Source organism: Artemia sp. Qi Xiang Cuo, chromosome 21, assembly GCF_049724085.1.
Source record: "Artemia sp. Qi Xiang Cuo chromosome 21, ASM4972408v1, whole genome shotgun sequence".
Classification (NCBI taxonomy): domain Eukaryota; kingdom Metazoa; phylum Arthropoda; class Branchiopoda; order Anostraca; family Artemiidae; genus Artemia; species Artemia sp. Qi Xiang Cuo.
In genome coordinates this window covers 39,362,563-39,383,290 of record NC_142814.1, presented here as the reverse complement: position 1 = coordinate 39,383,290, position 20,728 = coordinate 39,362,563, and the positions used below count along the sequence as shown (strand labels likewise).

General features: G+C 34.1%; 2 protein-coding genes across 11 annotated transcripts in view; one reads left to right on the top strand and one right to left on the bottom strand.

The window, feature by feature from the left end:
- The window catches only part of LOC148939530 (long-chain fatty acid transport protein 4-like), a 192,937-nt gene that overhangs the window by 5,994 nt on the left and 166,215 nt on the right, over nucleotides 1-20,728 (bottom strand). For all 5 annotated transcript variants that reach the window (XM_089107194.1, XM_089107193.1, XM_089107195.1 and 2 more), the window contains one exon: nucleotides 327-473. In XM_089107194.1, the coding sequence (XP_088963320.1) occupies nucleotides 327-473 (147 nt within the window). The remainder of the gene's footprint in view (nucleotides 1-326; nucleotides 474-20,728) is intronic.
- Nucleotides 1-20,728, top strand: part of LOC148939532 (uncharacterized) — a 53,981-nt gene that overhangs the window by 17,015 nt on the left and 16,238 nt on the right. For 2 of the 6 annotated variants that reach the window (XM_089107196.1, XM_089107200.1), the window contains exon 1: nucleotides 11,469-11,603. The exons of 1 other annotated variant lie outside the window; for it this stretch is intronic. The gene's annotated coding sequence lies outside the window, so the exon portion shown is untranslated. Of the gene's footprint in view, nucleotides 1-11,466; nucleotides 11,604-20,728 lie in introns of those variants that run through there. 3 more of the 6 variants (XM_089107197.1, XM_089107198.1, XM_089107202.1) reach the window with 3 other exon arrangements.

Sequence of the window (20,728 nt, the reverse complement as noted above, 5' to 3'; positions counted from 1 at the left end):
CTAAGAATCTTTCAAACAAAACTGTCAATTATAGCCCCCCCCCCCTAAAATCCTATATCCTCAATGGCTTTCAAACGGTTTATAAAAAAAAAAAATCTGATTAGAGATAATGCCTACACGGTGCTACATAAATTCTTATTTCACAAAGTAGGCGTTGATAGATTTAACCCCATGGCTCTAGTAAAATTTGTGAATAAAGGCGTTTTGGGTGGAGATAATAAAGACCCCGGTCCCTATTCAAATCTTCTCATTAGAAAAACAGGAACTGAATATATGTAAGCGCAATAAATTTCTCATTTGAAAGCGAAAAAGAACCAAAAATTCACCTGTCATGTCCATTTCTTTGACACTTCTAACAAAAAGAGGACGGGCATAGGGCGGCAAAGCTTGTTTCAACCCAGCAGCAAGTTCATCCAAGTCCAATGAGTCGTCATTGTCAAGAATAGCAGTCATACCAGCACGACCTTCAGAGCCTATAAAACAAAAATAATACTAAATATGGGCAAATACGGTTAGAACCATGTCTTCATGCAAAGTTGCCAGTTAGACTTTTTTACTTTTTCTGACAGCCCTGGTCCTCATAAGTTAGTTTGACCAATAAAAAAACACACCCACAAAAAAATGAAAAAGAAATGAGATTTCTCTGAGAAACCATATACCGCCGTTTCAGCAAACTTGACTGAAATAATATTTTCACTTTTGTTTAATTTATTTAAGGAAAGGGATTTTTACACCTCTCTGATAGGAGCATTGCTTACCGTTCTCCATCCCCCTTTGATTCACTGCTAACAAAAACAAGGAATAATTACGCCATAGAAAATTTTAGTAGGGGATTTTTTGACCCCTCAGGGTTCGAAAGACAAACCAGGCACATTCGAAGTGGCTTTTTGCCAGCAAAAGTCAAATCTGGTGAATGAAAGAATGTTTTCACTAGGCAACTTCACCTGAAAAAGCTTTAATGAAGATATGGCTATAAAACCGGATCACAGATTGATGAGGAATGGACAATATTTTGTAGGTACCCCACAGACGGGATATCAACACATCTCAAACACTATTCGGCCCTATAACTACACAACTACAACAGCACTACAGTAAAAAATCAAACAAATTTACAATGATGAATACAAGAATCCCTCAAATTTTCGTCGAAAATTTCATGATCGTAAAACTTTCGTCGTGATCACGCACAACCCCTATTGCTAAATGCCTCCAAGAAGTTGGCAAGACGCGCCGAGGAGAAAACCGCGGCCGGGTTGTTTCATACTATCGTTGCCGAAGAACATCACTGTTTCTTGTAATAATAATTACGAAGGTACCGGGGTGTAAACATACCTTTAAAGCATTCTGGGGTAAGATTAGTAAAAATTTTAAATTAATATAGAATCAATTAATACGTAAAATAAATAGTAATAATGAGTATAATAAATAAGTAATGTAATATAATATAATAAATGAAAAATAGTACCGTAAATATTATGATACAATTATAATTCCTGTAATGTCAAATTAATTAAATTAATATAAAAAATTATCATCAATCAATAAACAAAATATAACTTTGAAAGGAAGAACATTTTAAATGCACATATCAGCAAGTTTATTTAAACAAACAAAATTTAAGTATATATTTCTCACTGAATCTCTCTTCCCTTAATCTGCAAAAATTATGACGGCAGAATAGTGCAAAGCTCTAAGGCGTTTCAAACGCGATTGAAAAGATGAAGACTATACAAGATAAAAGGGCAACAGTATAATTAAGGGTAATATAAAAAGGCATCAATATAAAACGGAAGAGGGCAACAATATAATTAAGGGCAATATAGGGCACCAATATAATTAAGGGTGATATAAAAAGGCATCAATATAAAAGGGAGGGGCAACAATATAATCAAGGGTAATATAAAAAGGCATCAATATAAAACGGAAGAGGGCAACAATATAATTAAGGGCAATATAGGGCATCAATATAATTAAGGCTAATATAAAAAGGCGTCAATATAAAACGGAAGAGGGCAACAATATAATCAAGGGCAATATAAAAAGGCATCAATATAAAACGGAAGAGGGCAACAATACAATTAAGGGCAATATACGTCAGATACCTAGGGAATGGTCTACAGAGGAAAAGGTTAAATTAAGTGAAGCGTTTTCAGAGGATGGTGTAGCTATAAGGTTAAGTGATTTAGAGAAGATAAATAACCATGATAGATTGATAGAAGAGTTCACGGAGATTTTAAAGGAAATAGTAGGCCCAGTTCTGGTAAATAAAGGAGGTTGTAAGGATATAGAATTTTTTGATGAGTATTATAGAATAAAAAAATTGGAATTGATTAAAGAAATGGAGATTTTGAGGGAAGAGGAAATAGAGGAAAATAGGCTTCGACTAGTAACAAGGTTTAAAAATGTTCGCCGGGAGTATAAACGCCTTTTAAAACAGAAGAAGAGACTGGCTATTCAAAAAGGTAAGGAAGAGCTGATCCGGTTTTATGAAAAGAGTGATACGCGGTCTTTCTGGAGAATGATAAAAAAAAGGTTTTTCCATAGCTCAGCCAAAAGTACCTGACCCGAAAACATGGCCTACATACTACAACGACGCGGTTCAGGAAGACTATTCGTTTGACTGCTGGTTCAGCGACAAATTATCGAATACAGAGAATGAGACCAATCTCCCACTGAACGAACACGACTATGATCTGATAAAACCTACATCGGAAGAAGAAATCGAAGAATGCATAAGCACCATGGAAGGTGGATCAGCACCTGGTAGCGGTGGAATCCCGACAGTGATCTTGAAACAATTCCAACTTTTATTTATGCCCATCTTCTTGGCTATCTTCAACTCAGTTCTGGCTTCCGGAGAATGGCCATCGCTGTGGAAAACATCCTTGATTTTGCCGCTATTCAAAAAGGGAGACCCAGCGGATCACAGTAATTATCGACCAATATCTTTAGTACCTAGTCTTAGCAAAATATTAGAAAGAATACTAGATGCTAGATTATCTCATTGGTTAGAAAAGTATAGGATTTTGAAGGAGGAGCAGGCAGGATTTCGGGATGGATATAATGCTGTTGATAGGGTCTTAGTCCTACAGGCGCTTGTAGAGAAATATGCAAAAGGGAAGAATAGGTTGTACGTTGCATTTTTAGATCAAGAAAAGGCCTTCCACAGTATTGATAGGACTTTCCTGTGCTTAGAACTGTTAAAGATAGGCTTACCAAGACTTTTCGTTAGGATACTAGCTGATATGTATAGAAACACATTTGGTATAGTTAAAGTTCTAGGGAAGGGATTATCGTCACCGTTTGAAATTAGAAAAGGAGTAAAACAGGGTAGTAGTATTTCGCCTAGGTTGTTCACGTTGTATATAAATGATATTGTTGACCATTTTAGAAAGGTACGGGCCCCTACACTGTCACTAGGGAACCTGACGTTATCTCTGTTGCTTTTTGCTGATGACGCGGTGTTGATAGGCAGGTCACCAGAGGAGCTCCAAATATTATTGAGTATATTAGAAGAATATTTAGGTAGAAAGAAACTAGTGTTGAATTTTAAAAAGACTGAGATTGTGGTATTTAGAGGAACTCGTGTGAATAATGATGATCAAAAAGTAGAGTTTTATTATAAAGGCGAAAAAGTAAAAGTGAGCGAAAATTTTAAATATTTGGGAGTAACACTTTCAGCAAAAGGAGGATGGAAAGAGCATGTAAAACAGATGATTAAGAGAGGGAAAGCAGTTTCAGCTGCCATTTTACGTAATTCAAGGCTCTCAAGTATAAAAGATTTAAAAATGCATAAATATGTTTTTAATTCTAAAGTTTTGCCTACTATCCATTACGGAGCTGAACTTTGGGGGCATGACCCGGCACCACAATTGGAGTCAATTCAGCTGCAACACTTTAAGAGATTAATTGGTCTTCAAGTAACGACCCACAATCAGGCTATAAAAGGAGACCTAGGTATATTTTCGCTGAGAATGAGTAGATTAGCACAGATGATCCGGTACTGGCTAAAGGTTTTAAGTCTGTCAGAAGATAGGTTAGCAAAAGCAGCTTATGTGGAGATGCTACGGTCGAAACGTAAAAGATTGTGGCCGTATCAAATAAAAAATGTTTTAGATGGATTAGGATTATCATATATTTGGAATGAGGGGCTAGGTCCCTCAGATCAGGGTGAGTCGTGTTTTGGTATGATTGTAGAAATAATAAAAGAACACGAAGTACAAAATTTGACCCAGGCACTTAAAAAAACTGAAACATTTAAGTTTTATTACCATGTAAGAGAGATATTTGGATTCGAATATTATTTTAAACTAGGATTACTGGGGGAGACATTGAGGACTGGGTTTCGGATCCGAGCGAATTGCCTGCCACTAAAGAATAGAAAAAGAGTATTTGAAAGAAATAGGGTGGCCCCAGATGCAAATGCGGATTACTCTTGCCCCAGATGAAACCTAGGTATTGAGGATGTCGCCAATTTTCTCCCGTTGTCCAACAAACTTTATATTTTAAGTTAAATGTTTTTGGTGGGTTGTAACTGGTATTTCCCGGGTATCCTGAACACGACTGTAAAAAGGTCAATCAGGCAGTTATGTAAGTATGTAAATGAAGCGCAGACATCAATGAGTGAAATTTGATATTTATGTTATTTTTCTTGTGGAGTGTGATTAAGAATACTGTTCTGTATGGCCTATTTTTTTTTTTGGCTTCTAATAAAATTATTATCATTATTATTATTATTATTATTATAGGTTATCAATATAATTAAGGGTAATATAAAAAGGCATCAATATAAAAGGGAGGGGCAACAATATAACTAAGGGGAATATAAAAAGGCATCAATATAAAAGTGAAGAGGGCAACTATATAAAAGGTAACAGTGAATAGGCGATAATTTTCTAAGGATAATTTCCGGATGGATATTCTTGAATTTTCTTACAATTTGGACACTACGGGCAGTTGTACAATTTATTGCATAACCTATTTCCTTATTTTTCCGATTATTATTCTAGCATTATTATTATTTCCTTATTTTTCAGGTTCTGTGGCTTGAACTCCGAGAGAAAAAGACTAATTTTAATGTCCTCCTTCACGTTCTTTTTATCTTTTGTATTTATGTTATTTTAAATTATGTAACTTTTCGACTATATTCAACTGCACTAATTTGGCAATTATATCAAGAAAATATATGACACAATAAATATTTTCTAGGTTCATATTTTCTGGAGTTTGCAATACTCCCATTTTTAATCATCTGTGGCCCACCTCCATCTTTTAGAAATTATGCTCGTCTCAATCTGTGACTATGCAAGGCATTTCTGAGCCACTAGGTGGCTCAGAAGATAAAACCTAGCTGAGAGAACAGTCTAATTAAGAGTGTAACCCAATCTAGCCAAACATTTGAAAGCATCATGGTCTATCTTTTGTCCAAATATGATCTTTTTTATAGCTTCTCTTTACGCCATTTTGGGCCGCCAGGTGGCGTATCATGACGAAGCAAAATGTTGCATCAAAGCATCGTGAGTGGCTTCTGTTTAAGACAACCGAGATGTCTCAAGGCGATATTCATATGACCCTGTTACACGTTAAGAAATATTAACTTTTTCAGTATAACTTTTCAGTATAACTATCAGTATAACTCTTTCAGTATAAATATATAACTTTTATGATATCTTCTTCACCTAAATATACCCAATTGTCACAATAATTAGGAACATGTGAAAATAAGGTAATATTGTAGAATTGTCTTGGAGAAATATCAAGAAAAAAGCAAAAGATACCCCAAAATACTTGAAAGATGTAATCCTTTTTGAGTTAGAGACTCCAAACTACGGTCTTAGCGAAAAATGCTAACAATGTGAAAGCCTACGAAGAGTGTGATGAAATTTTTAAGACCAATTTTAAAAGGGACGAACCTGGAAAGTTACATCCTAGCTTGTTAGAATATTGTAAAAATGTGAGAAAAGGGTTTTAAAGCGTTTGATGAAACAACACTTGTACAGGTTTCATTCAAAGAAGCACAAGTGTGACAACTGCGACAGAGTTTAATAGGCCAAACAAGTTAAATTCTCATATGAAAAAATGTATTAAATACGATTAAGCCAAAGAAGAAAATGAAATTATCTGCCAATTCTGTGATGAACATATTCCTTCACCAAAAGCTATTAAGCATTTTCAAGGTCATGCTGAAGATGAGCTGAGTAGTGTATCACGTAAATAATATTGAATGTAGAATTTGCTCCAGATCTTTGGATAGTATGTACAAAATGTAAAACCATCTATTAGGCCATTTTTTTCCAGAAAGAAAAATCGAATGCACAGTTTGTTGTTCCCCGCCAACCAGTAGGCGTCTTTCGGAATGACATGTAAGACATGCTTGCAAGAAGAATGTTCAGAATTATACAGACTTTAAGACACAAAAAAAAACATTCTGTGCTTTAAAACATGATGTTCTTTAGCAAAGAACAAAAAATACTACGAATAAAATGCTCATATATGTAGAGTTTGTTATTATACATTCAGAGTATACATAGTAGTATGTATAGCAGTATGCATAGTATCAGATTAGTATGCATAGAAGTATGTATAGCAGTATGTATAGTATCAGAGTACTATGCATAGTAGTATGTATAGCAGTATGCATAGTATCAGAGTAGTATGCATAGTATCGGAATAGTATGCATAGTAATATGTATAGCAGAATGCATAGTATCAGAGTAGTATGCATAGTAGTATGTATAGCAGTATGCATAGTATCACAGTAGCATGCATAGTATTATGTATAGCAGTATGCATAGTATCTGAGTAGTATGCATAGTAATATGTATAGCAGAATGCATAGTATCAGAGTAGTATGCATAGTAGTATGTATAGCTGTATGTATAGTATCAGAGTAGAATGCATAGTAGTATGTATAGCAGTATGCATAGTATCAGAGTAGTATGCATAGTAATATGTATAGCAGAATGCATAGTATCAGAGTAGTATGCATAGTAGTATGTATAGCAGTATGTATAGTATCAGAGTAGCATGCATAGTAGTATGTATAGCAGTATGCATAGTATCAGAGTAGTATGCATAGTAATATGTATAGCAGAATGCATAGTATCAGAGTAGTATGCATAGTAGTATGTATAGCAGTATGTATAGTATCAGAGTAGTATGCATAGTAGTATGTATAGCAGTATGCATAGTATCAGAGTAGCATGCATAGTAGTATGTATAGCAGTATGCATAGTATCAGAGTAGTATGCATAGTAGTATGTATAGCAGTATGCATAGTATCAGAGTAGTATGCATAATAGTATGTATATTAGCATGTATAGTTTGTATACTATACATTCATAGTAAGTATAGTTTGTTATAGTTCTATTTCAATGCCCGAGCTTCAGAAAATAAACTGCGCAACGATGTCCGTATATGCCAATTGTGAGCGCATAAGCAAAAATCGACCTGCTCTACACGGCTGCTAGAAAATACGCTCAAATATTCAGAATTGACACCACCAATTACTCAAAGAACCACCCTCAAACTAACTGTAGTGGATTGTGTGCCAATCCTTGAAAGATACAAGTCTCTGGATTATAGACTAGTCAAAATATTACCTATGACATTTCGATTGTTTTTTTTTTACTTTTACTATAATATTTTAGTTATTTCTCAAGGAATTTAAAGATATTCGTATTTTTTCTAGTTTTGTGATCCTTTATTTCGTCACTAGGCATTATATTTATGTTTTAATTAATTATATTATTTACTTAATTATTTTAATGATCTATTCAATTAACTATATTTCATGTTTTTAATTGTTGATCTTACGTTATATTTCGAGTGCACTGGTTTAAAGAAGTATTAGAGTATCGTATGCCAATTTAAAAAGTAAATAGCGGAAACAAATGATTTTGACATACACAGATTCTAGTCTAGCTCACTGATTTCACTAGAAATGTCTATGAATTTCACTATGTGTCTTTTTTTTCCTATTTTCTTTTTTTGTGTTCCTTTTTCTATAAACATTTTATTCGTGCTTGTTTTATTCCCAAAACAGAATAGTTAGAGGTTTGCTTTCCTTTTCAGCACATTTGCTTGATCAATGAGAATGGAATCAAGAAATACAGCGTCTGACTAGTTTGAAAAATTCAATGTGAAGTCCTTCTATATCTGGATGCCAAATTTTGTTAATTTACAGAATTTTTTTTAATTCATCTGAAAACTTAAATGAAACTTTGACTAAAAAACTTCTTCGAACTTTGAGCAGGAATTGACGATTTTTTTGGTTTACATATTTATTTTAAAAATCCATAAGTTCCGCAGCTTAGTTTACCTATCGATGAGGTATGAGGTATGAGGTGAAAGAGTGATGAAGTTTTCAAAATAAAAAAAATATCGCTTCCAGAGAAGCTCACAAAGTAATTGAAGCAAAGTAAAAAGATGTAGTTTGTTGTTAAAAAAATTCTTCCGCAAAAAGTTAATTCTTTTGAGTCCTTTTGCGTTTTCTTCGAAGTGTCTGCGTAAATTCACTCGAAAGGGCTAGGCACACGTAGCTGATTTCGGGAACGGATTTCAGCATCAGTGGACAAACGATAGCGGTAAGAAAAATTGGCCGAAAGAAAAATTTATTGAGCAAAATTTTCAAAACAAAAAAATCATGGGCACAAATAGTCAACTGAAGTTTATTAATAGTTGCTTGATTGATCTCAGTTTTCAGTTTATTTCTCAACTCAGTAGTGGGGTCTTTCACCACAGAGACCTCTGGCCGACTATTTATTTGTATCCTTATTTTTTTGGTGATGATCATGATGAAAATCAGTGCTGATTTTGTAAATCAGCACCAAAAACTAGAAAATTTTTCAAGCTCAAATCGACGCCGATTTCTTTTAAAGTCGGCGCTGATTTGGAAATCAGTTCCCGAAATCAGCTACGTGTGCCCAACCCTTAAGACAACATTGGCTATGCATGACGTATGAAACAAAGAAAAAACGATAATAAATGAAAAATAAAATCAAATAGAAAAACAAGGGTTGTGTCAGCCAGTGGCAAAATATGACACGAAAATAAGAAAATATTTTGACAAGGACCTCCGCCAAGTTGTCTTCAGTGCCCATAAGAAATAAAAAAAAACAAAACAGAATCTAACTTTTGGAAGCAAACCACACGAGAAGAGAAAAGACACTGAACCAAAGCCAGCCAGATTAAATGAGAAACGGTTTACCAATTGGATTGGACAGGAAATAGACATTAAACGGCTGGCACCTACCAATTTTTTTTTAGATTTTTTTACTGCTAAAACAGAATTTTTACGACGACGAAGGATTTTAGATTTTCTGATGTATGTAGCCATTGTTGCCAGATGTAGCATAATTTTGCGTAACTTGGTATAATTAGAAAACAAAAGCATCCAAGCATGATCCTCCTTAAAACAGCATAATCGTAGCTTAATCTAAGAAAATGTAAAAAAGCTTATAACATCACGTCTAAAAGTAAAACAAACCCGGTACTTTTAAATAGATTTGCCATTCAGTCCATTTTCGTGCTGCTTCTGCAACAGCTAAGAAACTGAATAATGTGAAAGAATTTAATAGGACGATTTTCAGGACAGTGATCCTTTTTGAAGTCCCTTCAATTTGTAAATAACAAGATAGCCCTAAGAAACATAAGAACAAGTATTCCATCTCCAAGTGTTGTCGTTAACCGATTTTCAAGTCTCATACAAAAACTAACAGGTATTGACTCTAAGTGACACAAGCTATCATGTTTTAGTGACTCCAAAAACGAAAACGAAAAATGAATACATATTTGATATGGATAAAAATACGCGAAACGAAAAACTTCACTGACAAGAGAGTTATTCTAACTATGGCTGAACTAGCCGAAAGGGTGTTGCTCCTATTGTAATCGAACACAGAATAAGAAAGATTTTTTTTTGGATGAGTGATGCCAAGACAGGAAAGCGAAACAAGTTGAAGAATGAAAATATTGTAGCTGTCCTCGTTACGAAATTGCAACTAAGAACACAAAATGTAATTTGCTGCCAATATATCCCTACAGATAATCAGAATTACGGTACCAAAACCTCTATGTAGGCCTTCCGCCCTTTAGTTATGAAGACGAGTTCGAAAGCGATGATGAAAAGATTAATGTATATGAACTACATTTTTTTCTTTCTTATGCATATCAAGTAAAATTTTAATGATGAGATAAGACACTACTTTTTCGAAGTCAACCACTTCCGGAAGAAAGACAACCTGTTGTAAAAACGTTTTTATCCTTTATTTAGTCATTCTTTGAGTATTTGTTTCTTGTGTTTATACCGTGCTTTTGCTCCCTTAGTGAGCTAGAAATTGATTAATATTACAATCTGATTGTTTTGTTATATTCAGAGTTTTTGTGAATATAGGATTCAGGAACGGGACGATTCCCCTCTCGCTCTACAGCCCAGGGGACGTCAGTGGCTATCTAATCTTCACTTCTTATTCTTCAAGCGCGTATAAAGTCTCTTCTTTATGAACTGCTTTCAAATGTCCATATTTCTTCCACTTTTCTTCAAAAACTCTATTACAAGACGTGTAATTATCTTCGTCACTTTCTAATCCATCCAGTAATAAATTTAGACTTGGCTGCCTTCTCTTAAGTCTAAAAAATTCCACTATATTTCGTCTTTCTTCTTCACTCTCACGGCACTCTATTAACAAGTGTTCAATGGTCTATAAGCTCCCACATTTGGGACAATGGTCATTTTCCCCCAAAATCTTGCTTTGTAATATTCTACTCCTGCATGGTTTGATCGAAAGTGGAATATTTTCTTTGCTTCAAATCTATTTAATTCTTTATACAATTTAGTTTCCATTTTCCTTTGATTTTTCTTAGTAGCGAACAAATTTCCAGTCGAATCCTTGTTTGATAGAAAGTCTTCTTGGTTCAATTCTTGAATTACCTTCCCGAGCATCATAAATTCTTGAGGGGTGTCCAATTGATTCAAATTTATTCCAACTTTAACTGCAGACTTAGCATACGTGTCTGCAATTTCATTCCCTATGATTCCAGTGTGACTGGGAATCCACTGAATGAAAATCTCCTTCTTCTCAGTTGCTGCACGTGGCTTAAGGTGGCACTTTATGAATTCTCTACTTAGTTTTGGCATGATAGTATTTGTAATAGCTTGAATCGGATCATATTACAAATTTTTCTTTTTCACATTCTTCAGTAAATTCTAAGGCCTTTGTAATAGCATATACTTCTGCCTGAAATACACTGCATTCGGGGTTTTGTGAATATAGGACAGAGTCAGTCTTGTCTTTTGTCGAAGTAGATACCAACATACAGCTGATTAACTTCTTTGTAAAATCGGAAAAAAGATAAAAAAAAGTATAGCATAATTTTGTCAAAAAAATGCACAATTTTGGGCTCAAGAAAGAACAGTCCTAACTTCAAATCTGGTAACATTGCCTGCAGCAGGCATTATATTTGAACTTCGAAAACGCAACTTAGCAAAAGTTGAGATTATTGCTTGGACTTGTGCAAAATAAAATTGGTGATAAATATAAATAGGCTTGTCTTGTTATGTATCAGGTTTAACTACTTTTTCTGTCTTGGAAATGGGTCAGGTTAGAAAATTTTTTTAATTAATCCAGGGCAAAAAAATACTCTGGGAAGGTATTGCCAAGCTTCTATGTTAACCCACTTCCAATTTCTAAGTCTCAGAATTTTGCTTACTTGACAGGTATAGGCCTACCTATTGGAATTCTGACAAAACAACATTTTATCTTAATTTTCAGTTTCCTTTTCTTTGATTTTAGTTCTGAAAATTTAATTCCTCTTATTTGAGTAGAATTTTAAGCCATGTTAATTTGGTTTTTTCAAAATTTAAGAATTGGATTGACATATCTTTCAGACCTTATAAATCCAGATTAAGCAATTTTATAAAGCTAAAAAGAGTTTTGTTATAGGCTACATCATTTGGTAAAATTCTATGTGAGGTACTTTTTGCCTTATTGAAATGTGGTTAGGTTATGAAAAATGAAATTTTCAGGGATAGATCTACAGACTGAAGTAATCTAGTTAAGCTAGTTTTTGCTATCTTAGAAATTGGAGGTTAGGGAAGTATAAACTTTCAGTAATGAATCCAGGGCCAAAAGCATATGTATTCTAGCAAGGTATTGCCAAGCTTCAGTGTTAACCATCTTCTTATTTTGGATAGGGTTTATATTAACAGGCTAATCAGATAGATAAAAAAAACATACCACTAGCATCAGAGTTTCATCCTGAATCCAAATATAACACTCATTTCTGTCGCAAATTATTTTCAAAATTACTTCTAAGCTTCTTTAAGTTTCTCCAATTTTCCTGTTTTTTTTCACAGAAATGTCATGGCAGTGATTCAATTTGAAAAATAATAAATTTTGCTGAAAGCTCCAATTTGAATTGGAATATACTAAATCTTGTTGAGGGGTGATTTGATATGAAAAATAGGCTAATAAATCTTCTTGAGTGGTGATTGATTTGAGAAATACTAAACAGTTTGAATTATTTATTTTTTTGGGAAAAACTTACCACTAGCTTCAGAATTTCATCCTGAATCCAAATATGATATTCATTTCCATTGCAAATTATTTTCGAAATTGATTCTAAGCTTCTATAAAAACGGCAAAACTTCTTTCATCAAAACAAACACTTTATGGCAGCTACATATACAGTTATATAAATATCAGATAAATTGCCCTTAATGTAAACAAACTAATCCCTTATATCTAACTTCAGCATCACTTTCTGATGCAGTAAGGGTGTCACTGTCTGGTGCTCAAGGGGTACTATCTATTTCAGGGGGATAGAGCTTTGCAGCTTCAGTTAAAAAATTATGAAGTTGGTCTTATTTGCTCAAAATTTTGCAGAAATAAGAAGTACAACACATACTGCTCCATGTATGCTGTTTGCATCCCTGAAATTTTAATGGCAAGAAGAAAGTACCACAGGGGAAGGATTTTATGGCAAGTTTGGGTTTTTCGTGGAATAGAGAGAGAGAACAAAAGAAAAATTATTGTACCCCTGACTGATGGCCAAGAAGGCCTCCAAAGAAACAAGGAAGCTTTAATTCCTGTTATTAAAAAATATATTAAGCCTGGAAGCATTATTTACATTGATAAATGGGGAGCTTATAGTACATTGTCCAGCCTTGGATATACTCATTACCAAATCAATCATTCAGCCAATTTTGTTGATCCACAGGACTGTTCCATTCATACTCAAAATATAGAAAGTCTGTGGAGAAGCTTCAAAAAGCATTCTAAAAGACCAGGGATGCAAACAGCATACATGGAGCAGTATGTGTTGTGCATCTTACTTCTGCAAAATTTTAAGTGAAAAGACTGACTTCATAATTTTTTTATTGAATCTGCAAAGCTCTTTCCCCCTGGAATCAATAGGGCCCCTAGAGTACCAGACAGTGACACCCCTAATGCTTCAGAAAGTGATGATGAAGAGTTAGATATAAGTGATTAGTTTGTTTACATTAAGTGATATTTATCTGATATTTATAAAACTGTATGTGTAGCTGCCATAAAGTGTTTGTTTTGATGAAAGAAGTTTTGCTGCTTTTAAAGAAGCTTAGAAGCAATTTTTAAAATAATTTCCAACAGAAATGAATGTCATATTTAGATTCAGGATGAAATTCTGAAGCTAGTGGTAAGTTTTTCCCCCAAAAATGGATAATTCAAACTGTTTAGTATTCCTGAAATCAAATCACCACTCAACAAGATTTAGTATTTTTCATATCAAATCACCACTCAACAAGATTTTGTATATTTCAGTTCAAATCAGAGCTTTCAGCAAAATTTTGTATTTTTCAAATTGAACTGCAGCCATGACGTTTCTGTAAAAAAAAACAACAGGAAAATTGAAGAAACTTAAAGAAGCTTAGGAGTAATTTTGAAAATAATTTGCAACAGAAATGTGTGTTATATTTGGACTCAGGATGAAATTCTGATGCTAGTGGTATGTTTTTTTTTTATCTATCTGATTAGTCATCTATTGTTTTTTATCTATTGAAATTTTGATGTAAAAAAATTTTACCTTAATTTTCAGTTATCAGTTTCTTTTTCTGTGGTTTTAGTTCTGAAAATTTCAATTCCTTTTATTTGAGTAAAATTTTAAGCCATATCAATGGGTTTTTTCTAAATTCAGGAAATGTATTTGCATATCTTTGAAACCTTATAAATTGGGATTGAGCAAAGTAGTGAACTTGAAGACAGTTTAGCTAAACTAAAATTTTCCCAAAGTATATCACAGGAGGGTATTTTGAAATACCTACCCCCACCTTTTCTTCCTCTTAAGGGCACTGACCTCTTATGACCTTAAAAAATCTTTGCATTATAAATTTGAAGCCAAAAAGTATTTATGGATTCACGATTTTGCTTTATCTTGTATAGCCTCATGCTATATGAAAACCAAAGATTATAAATGACAAAATTCTTGCTTTATAATATGTAACAAGTACTATTAAGTAATATTTCCTTCTTTTTCCCAATTTTGATCCATGTTTCATCAACTTTTTATTAATAAAATCTATTCCAGAATTATTAGATTTTGAATAAAATGGTGGCTTTTGTTGTGATTCTTAGAATAGAATAGAATATGATTTATTGGCTAAAATAGCACAAAAGCTAGCATAAGCATGTCAGAACAATTACAGTAATAAAACAGATGTTAGGGGATAAACATAAAACAAAAAATAAATCAATTATCAAAATGGAAATCAAAATTTGCTTAAATAGGACAAAAGCTACCATAAGCATGTCAGAACAAATACAATAATAAAACAGATGTTAGGTGTTTTTAGTTCTGAAAATTTCAATTCCTTTTATTTGAGTAAAATTTTAAGCCATATCAATGGTTTTTTTCTAAATTCAGGAAATGTATTTGCATATCTTTGAAACCTTATAAATTGGGATTGAGCAAAGTAGTGAAGTTGAAGACAGTTAAGCTAAACTAAAAATTTCCCAAGGTATATCACAGGAGGGTATTTTGAAATACCTACCCCCACCTTTTCTCCCTCTTAAAGGCATTGACCTATTATGACCTTAAAAAATCTTTGCATTATAAATTTGAAGCCAAAAAGTATTTATGGATTCATAATTTTGCTTGATCTTGTATAGCCCCATGCTATATGAAAACCAAAGATTAGAAGTGACGAAATTCTTGTTTTATAATATGTAAGAAGTACTATTAAGTAATATTTCCTTCTTTTTCCCAATTTTCATCCATGTTTCATCAATTTTTCAAACAGTTTGTGGTAACAAACTGTAAGTAAGGAGCAACCCAGCTCAATGGTAAGCTAAACTCTAAAAAACGGAATTTTGATACCAATAGATACATCAAAAGAATCATATTTTAATGCTGATTTCAAATATATAAGTTTCATCAAGTTTAATCTTACCAATCAAAAGTTATGCGCTTGAGAAAATTTGGCTGATTTTCGAAAAAAGGGGGAAAGAACCCCTAAAAGTTATAGAACCTTAATAAAAATCACACCATCATATTCAGCATATCAGAGAACCCTACTGTAGAGGTTTCAAGCTCCTATCTACAAAAATGTGGAATTTTCTATTTTTTGCCCAAAGAAAGATCACGGATGTGTGTTTATTTATTTTATTTTTCTTTTTCCCAGGGGTGATCGTATCGAACCAGTGGTCCTAGAATATAGTGGGAAGGCTCATTGGAATGAAAATTAAAAGTTCTAGTGCCCTTTTTAAGTGACCAAAAAAATGGAGGGCAACTAGGCCCCCTACCATGCTCATTTTCCTCCAAAATCACCCGATCAAAATTTTGAGATAGCCATTTTGTTCAGCATGGTCGAAAATATTGTAACTATGTCTTTTAGGATGGCTTAATCCCTTGAAGCCCCCAGGGGGAGGGCTGAAAGTTGTGAACTCTACACAAGGTTAACATATAGTATTGGTTATTGGGAAGTATACAGACGTTTTAAGGGTAAATTTTTTCTGGGAGTGGGGGGTGGGGTGCCCTTTTTAAGTGACGAAAATAAATGCAGGGCAACTAGGCCCCCTCCCACGCTTATTTTTCCCAAAGTCACCCAATCAAAATTTTGAGATAGCCATTTTGTTCAACATGGTCGGAAATATGATAAATATGTCTTTTAGGATGACTTAATCCACCAAAGTCCCCAGGGGGAGGGCTAAAAGTTATGAGCTTTACCCAATGTTAACATAAAGTATTGGTTATTGGGAAGTATACAGAAGCAGCATTAGAACTTAAAACAAACAGAAATTATAACGTATGTGAGGGGGTTCTCCCCCAAGTCAATACCTCGCTCTTTACACTACAGTTTTTTTTAGTGCTTTCAAAAGAGCTATCTATTCTAATTAAACGGCCTTTGTGATTCAGGGGTTTGTGAATCAAATTTTTTTTTAACTTTTAACGTGAAGAGCGTGGTATTGACTAAGGGGAGAACCCCCTCATATACGTAATAACATATACATAATAAAAAAAAACAAGCAATACGGCTCAATAGTAATCAAAACTTTTAAAAACGGAATTTGATGTCAATAAATGTATCAAAAGAATGTGTTTATAATGCTGATTCTAAATATATAAATTTTATTAAGTTTAGTATTACTCATCAAAGGCTACAAGCCTGAGAAAATTTACCCAATTTTTTAAAGAGGGGGGAAACATCCCCTACAAGTGAAACAATTGTAATGAAAATCAAAGCTTCAGATTTAGCGTATCAGAAAACCCTATTACATAGGTTTCCAGCTCACATCTGCAAAAATCTGAAATTTTGTATTTTTTGCCAGAAGAAAAATATACGAATATAGAAGTTAGTTTCGTAAGTTAATTTGTAAATTACATCATAACCAAATTTAGAGACATCCATTTAGCAAAGGAAAAGTAAAATTTTTATGAAAATGTTGTTTACTTATTCAATGACGGTGAGCCAAAATAAAAGCTGCATTAACTAAAAAACGATCAGAAATTAAATAAAAAGAAACAAGTTTTTTAAACTGAAAGTAAGGAGCGACATTAAAACTTAAAATGAACAGAAATTATTCCGTATATGAAAGGGGCTATCCCCCCCTAAGCGCTTCGCTCTTTACACTAATGTTTGACTTTCTCACAACTCTATTTTTTTAAAAAAATAAAAAACTTTAGCGTAAAGACCGAGGCGTTGAGGAGGGGACAGTCCCTTTTATATACGGGAGAATTTCTGTTCGTTTTAAGTTTTAATGTCGCTCCTTATTTTCAGTTTAAAAGACTTGTTTTTTTTATTTAATCATTAATAGAATCTATTCCAGAATCATTAGATTCTGAATAAAATAGTGACTTTTGTTGTGATTCTTAGAATAGAATATGATTTATTGGCTAAAATAGCACAAAAGCTAGCATAAGCATGTCAGAACAATTACAATAATAAAACAGATGTTAGGGCAATCAAAATGTGCTAAAATAGCACAAAAGCTGCCATAAGGATGTCAGAACTAATACAATAATAAACAGATGTTAGGGGATAAACATAAAACAAAAGTTAAATCAATTATTAAAATGGGAAACAAAATAGGGGACAAAAGATTTTTTGTACCTCATGGTCAAAATTTGGGGACACAAGTTCAGCTGGGTATTGGGAGCTCTAAAAGCATTGAGTCTCATATTAGGAAGGATTGGAGGATTTTCTTTAAAACGAGGGAGAAAACTTCGGAGAGGGAATTACCTACTGGGCTTTGGCCAGTAGGTAATTTCAATACCAGAAGAATGGTAATTTCATCACCTGAAGAAGGATTAAAAATGGTGGCAATACTGAATATGTTTGTTAAGTACCAGACAAAAGGAAGAAGATGAAGTGCAGGACCAGATATCTTTTTCTTTACTGAACCAGATAAGACATTCTGTTCCATGACATTAATTATTTTTAATGCCAATTTGTAGCATCCTTTGCATTATCTATAATCCACTAAGAAATGCAATGGTATTGTGTTTAGACCATTCACAAGGTCTGTGATGCTTGTTTATTGTTTGGATATGCATGCAACTGAATTTCTTTCAAAATCGTACATTTTCTTTATTTTTATACTTAATTACATTTATGTTTTCTTCATTTTTTCATTAACTATGTTTACATTTTCATTTTCTTTATTTCCATACTATTTCATTAATTATATTTTTCAGAATACCACTCCTGAATAAGCAAAAATGGTAATTTATGTCTTGCTAGGTTTTTTTCCAAAACACCTTTTTAAACTTTTGGTTACTATGGGTAGTGATAATGGCTCTCCAAAGTTAAAAGCGCATATATAGGGGAGAGTCAGGTACATTGGGACAGGGGTATGTTGAGACACATGTACTTTTGACAGAAAACTTCAAGCTAAAAATCTGCCACTATTCACACCTAAAATGCCATCTCTTGGACTATCTGTGGATGTAGTATAATGGTTGCAAAGTGCAACTTTCTATCACAAAATTTAGGTAAGAATTTTTTATGTGGTCTTTGAAAAGTATTTTTGTTTTGCAAAATTCTACAGTACTCTTAGGTAAACAGCTTTTAGAAAATTGCATATAGCCTTTTAGATAGAGAAATTTATGAGCTTTTCAATGGTACGAATTTTGTTGTGTTCTTCTGCCATCTTGTGGCTGATCTAAATATTTTTTTCAGTTAATACTGTTAGGGTACTCTGGTACATGTGTTCTGGGGTACACTGGGACAGGTTTAGTTCATTGTGTCCCATGGTATTCTTGCTTGCTTAGGCCTAGAGAACTTTCAAGAGTATGCTCCTTATCTTATGTTGACTTCTTTCTTTCGTTTTTCTACTCTCGCTGGGCCTTGCGTTATTAGTTAGCTACAACAATCCTAAAAAAATAACGCCCAAAAATTAAATATTTCACAATCCAGGCGAATTGTATCCCCTCAACTTATAAAATAAATTCCACTAGTTTAAAATAAGTTCCAAACAATCATTAAAAAAAATGACTTCAAATCTAAACTCTAAAAATTCATAAAAATCTCATACTATTTCTACATTCCCTAAAAATTTACTCAATTTTTCTTTCATAAAATAAACTCCAATAATTCAAATCTAAGACCTCAAATACAATCTAAGTCTCAAATACTTCAAATCTAAACTCTATAATTTTTTTCCTTACATTGTACAAAATCCTATATTATTTCTATATTCCATAAAACTGTATTCAATCATAAACCCCATATATTCTGATTATTCAATTAAATTTAAGTCTTACCTAATATATAAGCTTAAAAGAACTTAAACTTAATATATAAACTAAAAACATCCTTCTTTTGTTGTAGTATGCCAAAAATGAGAAAAGCTGATCCGTTGCTTTATGTCTGGAATGAGGAAGACATGAAGAAAGCAGTACAAGCTCACCTTTATGGGATGCTACTTCGAGGAGCTGCTGAAGTTTACAATGTCAAGCAGTCAACTCTTAGCACATATGCCACTATGTTTTGTAATGGAAAGAAGAGTTTAGTTACCCTCCCGCCTGTGAAACAGGCGAGTATTTACGAGTGAGCAGGAGCTTCAACTTGAAGAGTGCATCCTTCAAGCAGCCCGAATGCACTATGGTCCCTCCAGGAAGAGAGCCAGAGAGCTTGCTTGGCTTATGGCGTAACGAAACTGACTTGCATATATGTCAAGCTGGGACACAGTAAAGTCTGCAGGCAAAGACTGGCTGTATGGCTTTCTTAGAAAGCATCCGTCGATTTCGCTTTGAAGGCGGGAACCTACAAGTATCCAGAGAAATCTTGGTTTCAATCGTGTTCTCAGAGAACACAGAGAGTCAGAGAGTTTTATTCAAAATACAAGTTCCTTGCTAGCTGGATCTACAACCGCGATGAGACTGGGCTCACAAATGTCTAGACCAAGTGTCAAAGAGTGCTAAGCCAAAAGGAAGTAAAGCAGCTTGTTGCTATGGCTTCCCAAGAGAGAGGAAAGCTGGTGACCATGGTGGGCACTATAAATGCCATGATAGAATTTATTCTAGCCTTTCTGATTTTCCCACGAGCACGTTTTGTAGAAAGTCTTCTTGATGGAGCCCCCCCCCCCCGACTGATGGAATAGCAAGGGGCTAGCCTGGAAATGCTTGGATGACAAAGGATCTGTTTTTGCTATATTTGGAGCACTTTGCATTGTATGTCCACTCATCTCCTGAGAATCCTGTCTTGATTTGATGGACAATCATGAAAGTTACACCAGCTAAGATGCAGTTTTGTTGGCCAAAGAAAAGGAAATACATTTACTTACGTTCCCACCGCACATATTATCCAGGTTGCAGTTTCTCGACGTTTCGGTTTATGGACCATTAAAGACTTACTGGTCACAGGTAATAGAGAACTGGTTGAGACTTCACCCTGGTCGAGCAGTGACGGAATATGAGATCGGTGAATTACTGGGGGTTGCTTTTCCTAAGGTCTTCTCTCAGACTAAAATCACTAGTGGATTCTCAAAGCCAGGAATTTTCCAGCTGAATACTGGAGTGTGGCAAGAGTCTGACTTTCTTCCTGCTTTGTGACGAGAAGATACTACTGAGCCGGGAAATCAGCCTGCAGCTGTTGACGAAAATTTACCAGAACCGCCAGAGCTTCGGTTGAGCCAGGGTCCCAGTGCTAAAACCCATTCAACCATGTTTGTTTTGCCAGAAGATATTATACCCCTGCCAAGAAGGGAAGTTACAAACAGAAAGACAGGCAGAAAGAATGAAGTATCCAAGA